Source organism: Trachypithecus francoisi, unplaced genomic scaffold (genome assembly GCF_009764315.1).
Source record: "Trachypithecus francoisi isolate TF-2019V2 unplaced genomic scaffold, Tfra_2.0 Lachesis_group15, whole genome shotgun sequence".
NCBI lineage: Eukaryota > Metazoa > Chordata > Mammalia > Primates > Cercopithecidae > Trachypithecus > Trachypithecus francoisi.
Window position 1 is genome coordinate 50,490,603 of NW_022681460.1, and position 18,264 is coordinate 50,508,866.

At 39.2% G+C, this 18,264-nt stretch overlaps 1 protein-coding gene across 2 annotated transcripts in view; it reads left to right on the plus strand.

Moving 5' to 3' along the window:
- Positions 1–18,264, plus strand: part of CRYBG1 (crystallin beta-gamma domain containing 1) — a 211,320-nt gene that overhangs the window by 176,205 nt on the left and 16,851 nt on the right. For both annotated transcript variants that reach the window (XM_033234739.1, XM_033234738.1), the window contains exons 9-16: positions 4,859–4,985; positions 7,059–7,094; positions 8,504–8,661; positions 9,687–9,813; positions 9,904–10,049; positions 16,551–16,677; positions 16,883–16,915; positions 18,144–18,256. In XM_033234739.1, the coding sequence (XP_033090630.1) occupies positions 4,859–4,985; positions 7,059–7,094; positions 8,504–8,661; positions 9,687–9,813; positions 9,904–10,049; positions 16,551–16,677; positions 16,883–16,915; positions 18,144–18,256 (867 nt within the window). The remainder of the gene's footprint in view (positions 1–4,858; positions 4,986–7,058; positions 7,095–8,503; positions 8,662–9,686; positions 9,814–9,903; positions 10,050–16,550; positions 16,678–16,882; positions 16,916–18,143; positions 18,257–18,264) is intronic.

Genomic DNA, 18,264 nt, shown 5'->3' on the forward strand with positions numbered 1-18,264 from the left:
AGTTTTGTCTCCTAGGTGGTAGTTACGAGCCTGTCACAGTGTACAATTTATGACAGGTTTGTGTCATGATGGGCATCTTTTTTTCTGGCTGTTCATTTCTGTTGTCATTAGGATAGTGGAACACTGCCTCGGATATTAATTCAAAGTGTGGGCTCGTTGAACTTGGTTGGTGAGCTTAGACTAAACCAGGTCATTAGTGCTTTTATAGATCTCAAAGGAAAGTCTCAAGGGGTTGAGAAGATGTAACTGATAGTAAGCACTCAAGCTCATTTTGCTTCTGCTGATGCACCAGTTCCCCTGAAGTGGGATAAGAAGTCTTTGCTGTGGAGGGAACTCCTGAGGAATCCATTAGGTGATTTATTCCAGGGCCCATTCACTCTAGATTAAGCTCTTCTACTCATATACAAAATAAGGGTATTACCTGTCTTGTCAAATTCTTATTTGAGGAGATGAGTAATTTCTAACTAAATTTGCCCTTCAGAGTCTGTTGAGAGTAATTTGTTTTTAAATCTTTCTTTTAAGCAGCTGGCTAATCCTAGCACCCATCCTCCCAGAAGTGAAAGTATATTGGGTTTTCTGGGGGCGGGGTGTGTGTGTGGGTGGAAGTGGGGGTTAGTATATTTATAACAAACAAAAGCAAAGAAGTTTAGAACTTCAAAGGGAGTATAAAGATGATCTGGCCCAACACCATCATTTGACTGAGGAAGACAAGCTTTAGTCACTTTCTCCAGACTAGAGTTAGCTGTTAGCAGAATGTGTACTAGAATGCAGGTGTTCTAAAGTCAAGGGACTTCTTTTTTAATGGACAAACATTATTTGATCATTTTTACTGTGTAATATTTGACATATACAGAAGAATATATGTATATATGTGAACTATGAAGCCCAATAATAAAACAATCCCCTGTGGACCCACCACCCAACTTACAACTTAGACCATTACCAACATTGCTACAGAACCTGGTGTAGCGCACCCTGGTTACACATGTAACCACACTCCTAAGATTACTCAGATTGATGGGTACATCTGTATGTATTTTTTTCATTGCTGTGTAATATTCACTGTATATTTCATTGTGGAATAAACTATATCAGAGCCCAATTTTTTATTATAAAAGTTTTCAAACATACAGAAAAGTAGGAAGAACAGTTCAGTGAACACCAGTGTACCATTCACTTTTACCCAATAACTGTTAACATTTTGCCATATTTGTGTTATCATTTTTCTGAGCACTTGAATGTACATTGGAGATATCATGACCCTTCATCCATATAGGATTCAGCCTGACTCTCTTTCTAATGATATTCTCCTGTATAACTATCATTATTACATCTGAGAAAATTCACAAGGTGTCCATGATAATATCTGTTCTATAGCCCACCACCAAATGTTCCTAATTGCTTCAGGAATGTCTTATAGATTTGCGTTTTCAAATCAGAATCCAATCAAGGTTCATACAATGCATTTGATTGTTCCGTCTCTTTAAGTCTCTTTTTAAAAATCTCTAAAATACCTCATCTTTGTTTCCCAAGCCACTAACTTTTAAAAAGATTTAGGCCAGCTGTCTTAGAGAGTGTGCCACATTCTAGGTTTGTCTGAGTATTCCCTCATGCTATTATTTAGCTTGTTCTTCTGTTGCCCGAATTTCCTATCTACTACGGCTTAGGTCCCGAGGTATGGTTAGGTTCAGGCCAAACAGTTTTGGCATGGATACTTTGTATAGGTAGCGCCATATATTTACGTTGCATCACAGCAGGTGGCACGTGCTAACTAGCTTGCCATTAGCAATACCAAGTGTGATTGCTTGGTTAAAGTGGTACCTCCTCCATCTTTCCATTGTAAAGGTTCATTTTCCCCTTTGACATTCACAGCCCCCTCTCTTGTGAATAACCTCAAAGTCAGTACATTCATACTTAATTTTTCAAGTATCCAGTTGGTTTCTGTGAATGGCCAATATTCATGGACAGCCATATCTAGGGAACAAAACTTAAGATCCATCTGGAAGTGCTGTTTTTGGTTTAAGAACAAGTGAACAAGATAAGACTGATTTTTCTTGTGTGACTCAAGGGGTATTTCTAAAAGAGTAATTAGACAAATATTTTTAATAAACAGATGGCCATTATTACTTTAACAATATTAATTTGTAGGTATACATTTGTCTGTTTAAGAAAATAAGCTTGGACTTTATAATCATACTGTTTGTTACGTACAACTATAAAGTTGTACTTTTTAATCTATATTGGCAAAAGCTTATGACCTAAGTGCATGGGAAAATAAAAGATTACCTTTAGAAACTGAAATAACACTGCCTGGAGATAGTTTCCCCCTCTCCTGATGGCCTCATAAATAATGTATCTTATTGGAACAGAATTGAGAAAAAGTGAATCATACTCTGTATATGAGTTTTCAAATTCCAAAGTCCACCCAACATTAATAAATGTCTGTTTGAATTACCCAGCAGGCCTTCAGCACTCATTTACTAAGGAAGAACTTTCAGAACAGCAGTCTTTTCAAATGCATTCATTTATGTGTTCAGTTTTTTCACAAATTCCCCTCTACCTAGAATGACTTTCCTCCATAAATGTTATGCAACTAAACCGCATGCTTCAACAAAAGTGAAATGTTTAGTATTAGATGAATAAATCCTCTTTGAACTCAAGCTATAGAAGGAAAAACTTAATGAAAAGGTTCTTTGGTAAGGATCATTTCAAAATCTCAGACCACTTGCTCATGAGCCATACATTCAGTTTATGAAAAATTAAGCTTTAAAGAAGTCAGACTTCGGAGCCTGCTTGGTACATACACATACCATAATGTGTTACAGAACTGCCATTATTTTGTTAGAGGAAAAAATCCATGGGTAGTGTGCCTGTGATAACTTTGAGCTCCAGAATACATGTAGTGTATCCTTGGCTGTCATGCTTTAAACATAAGGAAGTTTAAAGTACCCTATTCTTAGCCTCTGTTTTCTTGTGCTTTAGAAGCATTACAGTAGTATTTAAAAGATAAGCCTCTTTTTTTCCTTAAGGTCACTTTTTTTTTGAAGCATAACATTTGTACAAAAAGGTTCATAAACCCTAAATATATAAGCTGAGTGAATTTTCACAAAGTGAATACGCAAGCGCAATCACCACTCAGATCAAGAAAAAGAACATTCCCAGCATCGCAGAAACCCCTTTCATTTGTGCGTCTTCCTAGTCATCTTCACGCCCTCTACCCAGCAACCATCATCCTGACTTCTAACACTGTAGTTCTGACCTCTTACCCATATCCCACACCTGGCCTCCCAACATTCTTTCATGTGTGTGTTGTCAAATTATCAGTAGGAGCCTGGTTATAAATCACTGTATAATTAGAGAGTCTAGAGAAGTTACCAATTTATCCAGTGGAATCTTCAACAAAACCCATCGCCAAAAATGTGCCTTGGGCCAAAATTGGGAAGAAGAAAAAAGCAAAGAGGGAGGTGTCAGACCCATTTTGTTGGTAAAAGATTTCATTTAGAGCCACCCTCTTCTTGGCATGGTGTTCTGGGGAACACAACAACATGGTGGAGTACCACGGCTAGGACCTTTTAGCGAAACTAATCAAATTGGTGAGTGTAAGTGATCACTAAGAAGTCTATGTTTGTTTATGAAGTGGGTACATTAACCCCTCTCATAAAAAAACTCACTTCTTCAGCATCCTTACCTTCTTGGAACCCTTCCCAGGAACCAAGACATTTACAAGAAGACCTTGTAAACTTTAGAGACAGGGCTAATAGGCATGGTTTTCTGGTTTCCTGATTTCTGGCACGTTAGAGGAGGGTGGGGCTGCTGGTTCCCGACTGAAGCAGAAGCCACAGCTGACAAGCTGATAGAAGGGTGTGGTATTGAAGTCATAACAATCAGAACCAAGAACTCCAAAAGCTTTGCAGCCTGGGAACAAGCAGTCCCACAGACCTTCAGAGCCCCCGAGGACACCACTGTGCATTAAGTAATGCTCATAGTGATGATCCTGAGTAACTGTGAAAAGAGTAAACTGTGTTCAGTGCACTTCCTGTAATGAGAAAAATTGCCATCACCAAAATGATTAGGGCTGGGCATGGTGGCTCACACCTGTAATGCCAGCACTTTGGGAGGCCGAGGCTGAGGGATCACCTGAGGCCAGGAGTTCGAGACCAGCCTGGCCAACATGGTGAGACCCCCCCCCCAGTAAAAAAAATGCAAAATGCAAAACTTAGTCAGGTGCAGTGATGTGTGCCTGTACTCCTAGCTACTTGGAAGGCTGAGGCAGGAGAATCGTTTGAACCAGGAGGCAGAGGTTGCAGTGAGCCAAGAGCAAGCCACTGTACTCCAGCCTGGGCAACAGAGTAAGAGTCCGTCAAAAGAAAAAAAAAAAATTGATTAGGAACCTGGATCTGGAATCGGCTTGAATCATTCCAGCCTTTCATACTCACAGCTGTGTGGCCTTGGACAACTTACTTATCTATCAAACGGGGAACAACAGCATCTCTTCCTCATAGCATTGCTGTGAGGATTAGACGAAATTCTGAGTGGATTCCTTTTATGCTCTAGGGAGATGTTAGCTGTTACTAATGTTTGGCACCATGACAAATGATTAGGTGGAACTTAGGAGCAATTAATAATATAAATTAAAATAAGGGGACAAAGCCAGCCAAGGAGAAGAGTGCAAGATCAAGAAGAGGAGCATATAATGGCTTTATTTTTCCTTGAGTCTAGTGTGATTCTAACATCTACGTCCAGCCGTTCATTGTGTGGGTCCATATCCTCTCCTGTTCTTTTCCTCTCCAGACAGAAGGAAAAACTGAAACAAATGATGAGTTGGCTCCCTTTCTTTCCTTCCATGGTGGCTGTTTAGGTGGCTGATTTATGAAGAACCTGGATTTCAGGGTGTTCCTTTCATCCTGGAACCTGGTGAATACCCTGACTTGTCCTTCTGGGATACAGAAGCAGCGTACATTGGATCCATGCGGCCTCTGAAAATGGTAAAAATGAAATCCAAATGTTCTTGTGGTGATTCTTTGTCAGCTTGACATGGTAATTCACAGGGTGTGACTCTGTAGCAATAAAGCTGACTTTTAAGAAACAAATTTGTAGCAGATTGGACCTATTGCTCAATAGAAATTATGGAAACAGTAACTTGCTAGATGCTATAGATTGAAAAAAAAAAAAAAAAAAGCAGGTAAGACTATGTCCTTTGTCTTTAAGGCATTCTCAGCCATGCAGACCTGCAGATGGGTGCACAAAGCTCCAGCCCAGTGTAGGTTTAACAAGTGAGGAAAGTGAAGAATTAAACATTGGTGGAAAAACAGGACAAAGATATGTACAATTCCAAATTGTGGGTGATGTGACAGAAAAGGGGGATAATTAGGAAAGCTTCATGCTAAATTAAATTCAGTCTTAAAAAATTAGCAGGATGATTTTTTAGACGGAGCTGTTGGTGAATGCACTGCGTGAGCCAGGGTGCAGCCTGGGAGAGAGAGAGCAGGGCACGCTGAGGACCGGCTCGGCTGCCGTGACACGAGGCTGCGCTGGGTGGTGGCTTGGGGGTCACTGGGGCTGGACCAAATGAGTGTTGTCCTCCTGAGTATCTGCTGTGGAAGGAGCCTTGTGCTTCCTCTCCCTTGTCCCAGTGTCTTGCTTTGTTCTTTGTCTCTTCCACTAGACTGTCAGCTTTGGGAGGAAGCAGGCCACATCTGTCTTGTCCCCAGTGTTGAGTGCAGTGTGTGCTGCAGCATAGAAGTTGTTCCCTAAGTACCCGCGGCGAGATGAGGCTCCCATTACAAACATGTTTTTGAAACTGTACTTCGCACTTGGCTTCTGAGACAGTTTGAGACAAATTAAAAACTTAGAAAGACAATTTTTTTTTTTTAATCTTAATTGTACCCCTCCTCCCAAAGTATTTGGTTTAATTATCTGTATGTTGGCTGGTCTTAATGCAAATGATTTGGGCTTTTGTTTCTAAAATGAAACTCACTTTCAAAGAACAAAGTTTTGTTAGTTTTGTGAATGTATGAAAGAATTCATCCAGGTTTTAGGAGCAGTTTGTAATGATGATGAAAAATCTGCAAAGTCTATGGTGTTCGAACAGGATTACTTTTGAAAAGGTCATGTGCTTGGCTGTATAATCTCTGGGTTGCTGATAATATCAGCCACATTCCTTTTTTTTTTTTTTTTTGCTTCTTTTTTTCATAAAAGGTAAGGAAACCAACACATTCTTTTATAATTATAGTTCATTTGGTGCCTTTGAGCATCCTTAGCGGCACTTTTTTCAAAAGCTATTAAAGATACTAATTTTGAAAAAATCCAACTTTCCCATTGCTGATTTAAACTCTTGACCTATTTAATATTTTTGTGCAATATCTTTTTAATGTAACATCATTTCTCTGATTTTAGTGAGTTTGTTTGTAAATAGCTTTTTATTTTATAACAACCCCCCATAGACTCATCCTTTGGGATGTGTTAAATTTTATTTAACAGTTTATCTAGTTATTCCATGAGTCCTTCAGCTCTTATTATGTGAACTTCAACACGTAATAGTTTCGTAAGCCCTGGTTGCAAAATCAAATACCCGCAGGCGCCAGGCAGCAAATACAAATGGCTGAGAGTTGAACCGAAGGGAATGGTAGAGACGGCAACCCCGTGCCTGTTCTCAGCTGAAGGGTGATCTCAGGGCAGGATCGTTAAATGCAGAAGCCGAAGACAGCGGCCTGGGAGAATCTGGGTCCAGAGATGTCAGCCCTTGGAACTGCTTTTTCAAGAGAAGTATGGATTTTTATGAGAAATTTTCCAAGTTAAGAAAACTTATTAGGTCAAAAAACACTCCTACAATGCAGACCAGCTTATAGACTACCTGTGCGAGGCTCCGTTCTATCCTGCCTTCCTCGTGTGTTCATCTCTATTGTTGGTAATTTTAGAACTATCTCATGTAAGTTAAAACAAACCGGAACATAGTCACACTGAAATTCAATGGCTTACTATAAACTGCTATGGCTAATATGAAATGGTAATGTTTCAGTGAAAAACTACTTTTCTTACTATGTTACTGTTTTTTTCAGGGTGGCCGTAAAGTTGAATTCCCTACAGATCCAAAGGTAAAAATGTATATTAATTATTTAAACATATACACATATATATATATATATACTTAATGTTATTCCCACTTCATCTCTATGAAGATATCGCTTATGTGACTTCTCATATTAAACCTCTACCACACATAAATGCAGCCAAAGGAAGTTGCCAACTTACACGTGCCATCCTTCAGGGTAGAAGATGATGCTAATGGCACTGGTTACACTAAGAGTACATTTAGCCATGGCTCAAAAGGGTCATTGTTATATTAAGTTAACAATTTGCAATTGTATTTACTAATTGTAGGGCTTCTTGCTGCTTGCCAGTTAGCCAGGAAAAAACTTTTTCAAGACAAACTTTCCCTACTCCAAAATACCCTTTCTGCTATTCCCAATTCCCACATCGATGCCACATACTATAAATTTTTTCAATTTTCAATTTTAATTCAACTTTAGAACCCTCTGATTCCTTCTATGTTGTTCTAAATATCAGTTATATATATACATAATATATGTGTGTGGGGGGGTATATATTTATTTTATTTATATATATATATAAAAGTATGATTTTAAAACTGTTTGGAACCATGGCTTTGGGCTATACCACATTAGGAAAAAAAAAAAAAAGTTTGATTTTTTTTTTCCTGTTTTTTTCTTTTTACTATTTTATCAGATGCTGTTATTTATGGTTTTTTTTTTTTGGAGACCAGGCCTTGCTGTGTCACCCAGGCTGGTGTACAGTGGCACCATCATGGCTCACTGCAGTCTGGATTTCTCCAGCTCAAGCCATCCTATTGCCTCAGCCTCCTGAATAGCTGGGACTATAGGCATGTACCACCACACCCAACTTTTTCTCTTTTTAGCAGAGATGAGGTTTCGCCATATTGCCCAGGTTGGTCTCAAACTCCTGACCTCAAGTGATCCTCCTGCCTTGGCCTCCCAAAGTGCTGGAATTATTGGTGTGAGCCACTGTGTGTGGCATAGTTAATGTTTTAAAATATGATTAGAATATTTTATTTTATTTTATTTTATTTTATTTAGACAGAGTCTCACTCTGTTGCCCAGGCTGGAGTGCAGTGACACAATCTTGGCTCACTTAACCCTCTGACTCCTGGGTTCAAGCAGTTCTCCTGCCTCAGCCTCCTGAGTAGCTGAGATTATAGGCATGCATCACTATGCCCAGCTAATTTTTGTATTTTTAGTAAAGACGGGGTTTCACCATGTTGACCAGGCTGGTCTTGAACTCCTGAGCTCAAGTGGTCCACCTACCTCAGCCTCCCAAAGTGCTGGGATAACAGGCATGAACCACCGTGCCCAGCCAGATAATTTTAATTTGTGTTTCAGGACTTAGTGATATTAAATGACTGATTTAATGTTAAACTGTTGGGATACTTCTTACAAATTACTGGTATATCTCATTTCTATTGTAGGTAGTTGTTTATGAAAAGCCTTTCTTTGAAGGAAAATGTGTGGAACTAGAAACAGAAATGTGTAGTTTTGTCATGGAGGGAGGTGAAACAGAAGAGGCGACTGGAGGCGATCATTTGCCGTTTACGTCAGTGGGGTCTGTGAAAGTTCTCAGAGGCATGTAAGTACGTGGGTGACTTGTTAGGATTTCTTTTTTTTCCCTAAATATTACATAATAAACGTGTCCTTTCCCCCCTAAAAACAACATTCCTGATTCTATAGTGTGGTGAATTTTGACAGGTATGTCCACATTCTCCTCAGCCTATAGTGACTGGATTTAAGAAAGCAGTTTGAGGCCAGGCATGGTGGCTCACACCTGTAATCCCAACACTTTGGGAGAACGAGGCGGGCGGATCACCTGAGGTCAGGAGTTCAAGACCAGCCTGACCAACATGGAGAAACCCCGTGTCTACTAAAAATACAAAAGTAGCTGAGTGTGGTGGTGCATGCCTGTGATCCCAGCTACTTGGGAGGCTGAGGCAGGAGAATTGCTTGAACCCAGGAGGCAGAGGCTGCGGTGAGCCAAGATCGCACCATTGCACTCCAGCCTGGACAACGAGAGCAAAACTCCATCTCAAAAAAAAAAAAAAAAATAGTTTGAGGAACCATGGTGGGATCAGTCCACCAAGCAAGGCTGATACATTGGCCTATTCACGTTGATCAAATCTACAACCTTGCTTATTAGAATTATGCTCCAAGCTATTGAAGGGTTTGACAGTTCGCTTTCTAATTTTTGTATTTTTGCATTTTATAGATCTTACACCTTTCCCATAGAAGTGCACACTAAAATTGCTCTTGTAAATCGCTAATTATTCATAATATTTTTGCTACTATTTGAAGTGAGTTGATCCAGTTTTGCTTGCTGAGGTTCTTTTGAGTCAGCCCTTATTAAACACACACACATACACACCACTCACATACACACTCCCCTTCCCTTTTTTATACAAGTCTGATATATGTCTCTTAGGTTATTTTCTTGGGGCCATTCTGTTATTCTTCTAAATTTTAAAGAATTCCAGTGATAATAAAGCAGAAGTTCACGTCTAGCTTTCTAACTATTTGTATTTTTCAATGAAATTGATACGTACCTTGAAAAAATGTGAACATGTCTGAAAATGACTACTCCTCGTGTTCTTTGTGTTGCAGTTGGGTTGCGTATGAGAAGCCTGGATTTACAGGTCATCAGTATTTGCTAGAAGAAGGAGAATACAGGGACTGGAAAACCTGGGGAGGTTACAATGGAGAGCTTCAGTCTTTACGACCTATATTAGGTGTAAGTAAAGGACAAGCTAATGGCTAATACTTGGTCTTCTTTGGATAATAAATGGCTAGTTTTTGAATTTTGAATTTTTTTTCTCAATAGGATTTTTCAAATGCTCACATGATAATGTACAGTGAAAAAAACTTTGGATCCAAAGGTTCCAGTATTGATGTATTGGGAATTGTTGCTAATTTAAAGGAGACTGGATACGGAGTGAAGACACAGTCTATTAATGTACTGAGTGGAGTGTAAGTGAAATAATCCAATTGGAATTTTAAACATGGGTTTTACCTTGGTTTGTTTTAAACTGGTAAGAGCCTATGACAGAGTAGGCACTCGATACACAAATATCTCAACAGCTGAACATTAAAATCAGTCATGTAATAGTTGCTGTCATGATATTTTCGTTAACTCTCTTTAAAAATCTTTCTCATACTGTCTCTTCATTTTACGTTTGGGGTAGGCTTTGGGTATCATGCTAGAAATCTACAGATCTGCTTCCCTTGTCATTCTGCATGGAAAGATCATGAATTTTTTAACCGATGGAGATCAAATAATAATAATAATAGTAATGTAACATAAACCTGAGACTGGGTCAAAGTCCCATTAGATTTTCCTGTGGTCCTACACCTGTTTCAGTGTATTTCTTCACTATTTGTTTGACATAAAAATAATTGTTCTATGTACGTGGAGTTAGCAGTTGACTGTTTTATTAGTGGTAAAGCAAGTTTTTATTGAAAATGTTTAGTCAAGAGTATTTGGGATGAAGTGATTGCAAACCAAGCTACATTGGCTCAAGGGATTAAAATGGAACTTACTGGCTTAGGTAACTAAAAAGTCCTGGAGAAGATTTTGGTTCAGGCATGGCTGGATGCAAGGGATCAAACACGGTTATCAGAACTTGGTCTCTGTGTCTTGACTGGGCTTTTCTCTGTGTTAACTTGACTTTAGGTAGGCCCTTTGCATCTGGTGGCCTATGGCCACATCTGGCTGTTGTTCTCCTAACTCTTTTTTTTTTTTTTTTTTGAGGCAGAATTTCACTCTGTCACCCAGGCTGGAGTGCAGTGGCAACATCGCAGCTCACTGCAACCTCTGCTTTCTGGGCTTAAGCGATCCTCCTGCTTCAGCCTCCCAAGTAGTTGGGACCACAGATGCATGCCGCCAGGCCTGGCTAATTTTTGTATTTTTTTTTTAGAGACAGGGTTTTGCCATGTTGCCCAGGCTGGTCTCAAACTCCTGAGCTCAGGTGATCTACCCGCCTTGGCCTCCCAAAGTGCTGGGATTACCATGCCCGGCCCCAGCTCATTTCTTGCAGTGGAAAGAGCTTCTCTTTTCCTCACAAGTTCCATGTTTGACTTTGCTTTTCTAGGCTTGGGTCATGTGCACATACCTGAACCAATCACTGTAGCCACAGAGATGGTCACGTCTGGACTATGTGTCCATCTCCAGAGCTGAGATGTAGGGTCTATCCCATAGGAGCCACTTAGATATGATTATCAGAACTTCCCCAGGGACAGAAGTTCCTCAGGGACATCAGAAAGAGTGGGGAGATAGATGCCAGATGGGCAAAAACAGCAGATGGCTGTTACAGGGAGTTACATAATTATTATTATAATCCAGGCTAATGTCTATTCTAATTTGTTATAAGTGAGAGTATTCTTAAGTAGTTATATGAAATAATGTGACATTGGTTATATTGAAAGTGTTTGGTGTTAGGTTTTTGTTGTCATAGTGACATAAACTATTTGAATCATCCTAGCCTCAACCCCATTATAGCTCATGGGGCCTCCCACAATAGCCCTGGATATTTGAAATGTGTGTACAAGGTACTAAAAGTTGATGAACATGATTAATGTTTACTCTTAGTAAATAGAGTAAAAAAAAAAACCTTGTTTACCAAGTTCTTATCTAGGCCGTTGCATGTGCTGCACTGTGGCAGAGTATCAGTGATCTGATTTCTGGGTATTCCATTCTTAGCAGGAAATGCCTACTCTTGGGTCCTGTTCTGGAGCCTAACATTTTAGAATCAGTAGCCTGTTTACAAAAGCCGGAAGTCATCTGAAATACTGGTACAAGTTATCTGAAGTATTGCTGGGGCTCTGCAGTATTTTAGATTGCCTTTAAAGCTAATTATTTAGGAGGAAAACATAGTGACCAACTTAGTCTGGTGAAACATAAGTTGGTGAAACAGTTGTACATTTTGATATTCACCAGTTGTGCTGGTTCTATTAGTCAGAGCCCAGTCATCCACCCTGGCAGAGGAAGCAAAAGGATGCTGGCTAGAATGAATTCCCTTAGGCATTTTGTAGATGATGCTGTTAACACAGGTAGAATTATTGTGCCTTGAGCCAATCTCCTTTCCTTTTTACCCAGGCCTTGCTTACTTGAAATCAGTTTCCTTTATAAAGTGCTGCTATTATATGTTTCCATTTTTAGTCATTTCTAATTGCATTTCCTGGCTTAAGCTTTTTTTTCCGTCTGTAGCAGTTAAGTTTTGGTAGAAGGGGGAAGTTGAAGGGAGGTACATACACATACATGGACACCCCCCCCCACTTCCTTTGAAATTCTTTGCATATGGAAGGGCTTTTGTATTTACCAGAGTCAGCTGCTTCCTCATATTTTGTTCAATTTGTCATTTGACAGGTATTTATTGGGGTCTATTATGTGCAAAGCATTGTATTATGTCCTCAAAGAAATTACAGTATTTATGTAAAACATAATTATTGCTACAAAAGAGGTACACATCGAATGCTCCCACAGCAGACAGAGATTAATTTCCAGTCTGGACACAGGGAAGGAAGACTTTGTGGAGGAGGTGGCATTGGAGTTAGGCCTGTGGGATAGGATAGGAAGGCTGAGATGAGCCAAGATGATGGAGGAGGACTACCTAGTCACTTCTAACAGTTTCAAAGGAAAATTATTGTATTTTAATGGCTTTATTTTAATTGGCAATTAAGGATTTTAGCTTGTTCTTTATTTCTTAGTATGGCACACATTGTCAGAAAAAAACTCTTCTGAAGCTCTTGTTCCATGAAAGTATCTCCCAGGAGCGTCACCATCACATGGGTGATGCATCCCCTGGGTGGTAAACTCATTAGCCCTGACACAGAAAACAGCCTTCAGGAAGGATGCCCATAAAACCGGCAACTGAGGTTTTGAGGAACTGCATTTGATTTCTTACTGGAAATGTTGAAAGAAACTCCCTGCTTATCAGTTTCTAGTTCTATGCTATATTCTTACCCAGAGAGTGGAAACTGGGCTAGTTTTTTAAAACTAGGAGCAAAATGAAATATTTCTAGTATTCAGATAAAAACGAAAAGTGTTGTTGTTTTAAATTCTTTTTCCTTCGGCCTTTCACAGAAGGGCAGGTTTACCCTGCTGCCCTTCCTTATCTTCTGAGCAATTATTCCACCAGGCTGAGACCTGCTAGTACTTGTGTACATGCCTTTCCCCCATCTCCCCACCAGTCTTTAAACAGAGGAGTGTTGATTCATGTGTCCAGAATACATCCGGACAAGGACAGTGAGGGACTTTCTTAAGAGCCCCAGGTGTAAGTTGTAAGCAGACTCTTGGATCATAGAGCAGAGAATCTCAGATCTGGGTTTTGTGGTTTCTCCCCTCCCCCAGTGCGCCCGTGTTCATGGGTGATTCATCAGGTATCTTGGAGGGAAAACAACACTACTGTCAGTTCAAGTAACATCTTAATACATTGTTTTCCGGCTTCAGCTTCAGTGAATTAGAGATAGGCTTAGCTGGGTGTTGGGTATTTACTTACAAGTAGTTTAGTTTCATAGGAAAATGCAGTACCCATACTTGTTCGTAAAAAGAACAGAGTATTGGCTAAAGCTGCTTCCAGGGCTTGCTCAGTCTCTGCCTTCTCTCCTTGGCATTCAGACTCTCTCCTCACTGTCTTTTTTCCCTCCAAACCTTGAAGTCAAACAGAAAGGCCTTTAACCCTCTGATCTCTCTACTTGTTACCGACCCAGAGCCCTGCTGAGAACACTTTTTTCCATGTGACTCTTGTTCTTTAATTGTTCGTTGTTGTTTTTTTAAGTCCTAGTGTTTGTAAGGTAGATTTTCTTGATGTGCAGACACTCCTCCCACATAGCAGTGCTCTCTGCTCAGGCTTTCCTGTTGCTTCCCTTCATGCTGGGGGTAAAGCCTGAAGCCCTGTGGGCAGAGGCAGCACATGCGGGTACCCGTGTGCTGTACAGCATCACCTGGCCAGCCCAGGGACCTTGGCCCACTCCCCTACTGACACTTGAAAATACAAACTTTCATAAAGGTTAAGTGAATTCTTCAAAGTTATCTCAAAGTTAATGTCACTACCACAGGTGGAGCCAGGTCTCCTATCTCCTCACTTCTTAATGATCAGGAATAGGTTTTTAGGCCCGGAACCATGCTCACGCTGGTCATCCTAGAACTTTAGGAGGATGAGGCAGGTGGATCACTTGAAGTCAGGAGTTTGAGACCAGCCTGGCCAACATGGTGAAATCCTGACTCTACTAAAAAAATAAAAAATAATAATAATTAAAAAAGAATAGGTTTTAAAAATTGCTAGTGAGGTTCTGAAATCGGGGGGTGGTAGGGGACTGTATTTCCTGAAAGACTGAGTGATACGTACAGCAGCTTCTCCATTTGGATGGCCGGGACTGAGTGCACAGATGTTGGCTATCATTAGCTGTTTCTCACTGGAGATTTTGGCAGTGTTCTTTTTTTCCTTGATGGCTGTTCCTATTCTAGTAATGACTGTAGTTGAGTTTTTGTTTAAATCAGCCCTTTGGATAGTAAATTCATAATCTGCTTTAATTATAAAGTGTGTGGACTGTTTTAGACATGGTTTTCTAGAACAGTAAATGAAAGGGAACTTTCCAGGGCACATGACAGGTTGGGTCACAAAGCGAGGACAGCCTGGTAAGCCTCAGGATAGGTAGGTTCTGTCACATTCTGGCCAACAGTCGATTGTGTCACCCTGGACAAGTCATTTCCCATTCAAAACAAATACCAACACATAATTCCATGTGATGCTTCTTACCCATCTGTGGGCTTTGGAGGACAGAGATTTTGTCTTTTTCATCTTTGTATGTCTAGTGCCAGTCTAGTTCCTGGCACCTGGTAAATGCATGAACTTCCCTGTGTCTTAGGTTTTTCCCATCTGTAAAATGGGAACACCAATACCTCCCTAGAAGATTAAATGTGATAACAGATGTGGAAACATTTTGCAAAGTTCTGATCACTCTACATAATACCTACATAGATATTATTCCTTTAAGCTTTGAGAGGATCCTGAGAGTGATGAATTAATTGAGGAGATACTTGATGTCTTTAATGTAACAGTATTAAGTATCTCTTTAATATAACAGAACTGAAAAACCTTTTCCTTTCAAATACTTTATCTTTGGATAGGAAATAGCATCATTAAATTGGTTTTCTTGATTTTCCTCTGGGTGTAGATCACTTAGAAATAAAAAACATTCCAAAAGAGATTTATTTTTAGTATTTCTGTGAGTTTGCTCAATTTTATTTAATTATTACATATTTATGTGATGTTGGAAACAATATTTTAGTTCTGTTCTGCATTTTTTAAAGCATTTCTTCTGTTAACTTCTTTTTCAGTGTGGTTTGTTGTGTAATAGACACAACTTCCTAAGATCTTTCTGCAAAAATATTTTAAGGTTGAGGATGAAAGGATTTATGGATTGTTTATTAAAAGAACTGGTTCTTCTTGAAAGTCCTATTTGTTTTGTTTCCCCAGAATACAATTAGAAAAAAAGCACAGAGAAGTATTGCCTTCGTAGCTTTCTGAAGGAATAGTATTGGATAAGTGAGGACACCCAAAAGTTCATGTCAAGATACTCTTACGCTTACCGTTTCTTTTGCATTAAGTTTTTTTCATCTGTTATTTTAGATTCAGGGGGTACATGTGCAGGCTTGTTACATGGGTACATTGCATGATTTGGGGTACGGTTGAACCTGTCACCCAGGTAGTGAGCATAGTATGCAATAGGTAGTTTTTCAAACCCGCCTCCCTCCCGCCCCTTTTGTAGTCCCCAGTGCCTATTTCTTTTTTCATCTTTATGTCCATGCACAACCAATGTTTAGCTCCCATTTACGGGCAAGAACATGCTCATAAGTATATGTTCTTGCTCATAAGTATTTGGTGTTTGGTTTTCTGTTTGCGTTAATTCACTTAGGATAGTGGCCTCCAGCTGCATCCAGGTTGCTGCAAAGGACTTGATTTCATTCTTTTTTATGGCCGTATAGTATTCCATGGTTTATATGTACCACCTTTTCTTTATCCAATCCACCATTGATCAATGAACACCTAGGTTGATTCCACATCTTGATATTGTGAATAGTGCGGCAGTAAACAAGACACGTGCAAGTATCTTTTTGGTAGAATAATTCATTTTCCCCTGGGTATATACTCAGTCATGGGATTGCTGGGTGGAATACTAGTTCTATCTTTAGTTCTTTGAGAAATCTTCAAACTGCTTTCCACAGCAGCTAAACTCATTTCCATTCCCACCAGCAGTGTATAAGCATTTCCTTTTCTCTGCTGACTTACCATTTTGATTTGTCCTGTAGACAAACCCATCTGCTTCTAAAGGTTAATGGAGAATCAGAAAAATTAAAATTTCAATTAGCAAAACAAATGAAAGTTTCTGTATGATACATCGTTATCCCAATATGTGATCGTTTTATATGTAAAATATGAACTCCAACAAGTTATTGTTTTTGTTTCTTAGATGGGTAGCCTATGAAAATCCTGACTTCACAGGAGAACAGTATATACTGGATAAAGGATTCTATTCCAGTTTTGAGGACTGGGGAGGCAAAAATTGTAAGATCTCTTCTGTTCAACCTATATGTTTGGTAAGGAGTTATATTTTTGCATGAGAATATTTAACTGAATTCTGGATTTCCTTAATGTGTGTTACTGGTTCATGTAATAATAATTGCTGTGGAAAATATTCTGAGTTTATTTTTAGCAGTAATTGTTAATAATCTAGAAGAAAAAAACTTTTTCAATGTGTTTGTTCTATTCATTTCCTTTTCTCCTTCCTTTAAAAATTTTTAGGATTCTTTCACCGGCCCAAGGAGACGAAATCAGGTAACTTTAAAAATATTCTTTTATATTAATATATGAGGGGACTTCCACTGAAAAACTGAACTCATGTTTAAAATGTCAGACATTTGGGACCGGGTATGGTGACTCACGCCTGTAATCCCAGCATTTTGGGAGGCCAAGGTGGGCAAATCACTTGAGTTCAGGAGTTCAAGAGCAGCCTGACCAACATGGGGAAATCCTGTCTCTAGTAAAAAGACAAAAACGAGTGGGCATGGTGGCTTCTGTCTATAAGCTCAGCGACTCAGGAGGCTGAAGCAGGAGAACTGCTTGAACCCCAGGAGGCAGATGTTGGAGTGAGCCGAGATTGCGCCACTGCACTGCAGCCTGGGTGACACAGAGAAACTCTGTCTCAAAAAAAAAAAAAGAAAATCAGACATTTGTGACATTTTGTTAGTTTTACCCATTTTTATGCCTGAAACCATAATTGTATTTAAAAAATAAGATTTAAGTTTACTTTAATAGTTAATTGACAGTACTGACCCATGTCTAAATACTTCTTATAAAATGCTCTTATTGTATAAAGCTGAATTTTGTATCATTACATTGACTGAGAGTATACATTAATACATTGAGATTAATATTTCAAACAATAGCATCTAGTTATTGTGATGGTAAAATGAATTTTCATATTTGCTGTGTTGGCACTAGACATTTTATATGGTCTCGCTCAAGCTTTCTGAATGCTGATTCTTAACATCAACTGGAGTGCACATTTGTTATTTAAGCCTTTTAATGGACGTGTTCACAGAGCCATAATTATAGAGGAACAAACACCACTATAGCCTCCTTTATTGGCATTTACAGGATTCTGATAAGTCAGCAAGTATCTTCCATTGAGAAGGAAGGAAACTACACTATGTCTTTCCAAAATACTGTTTGTTGTTATTGTTAGAACTGATGAACAATGACTTCTGGCCACAATAAAGCTTTAAAATGCCCCACAGCTTCACAACAGGGTATTCTATAGAAAGTTACCTCTGTTGTTGCATTCTACTTTGATGTCTCTGAATTAAATAGTCATGAATGGTGCAGCTAACATGTTTCTAATTGATCATGAATGTAGACATGGAAAATTAAAGGATTTATAAAATTCACACCAGTTTACTGTAACAAAAGTTAACAGGTCATGTTTGGGTCATCATTTCAAAGGCTAAATTAGTTAATGTGTTTAGGAAAATAATTTTATGTGTTTCTGTTTACTTTTTCAAAGATTCACTTGTTTTCAGAACCACAGTTTCAAGGTCATAGTCAAAGTTTTGAAGAAACAACAAGTCAAATTGATGATTCATTTTCTACCAAGTCTTGCAGAGTTTCAGGAGGCAGGTAAGTAA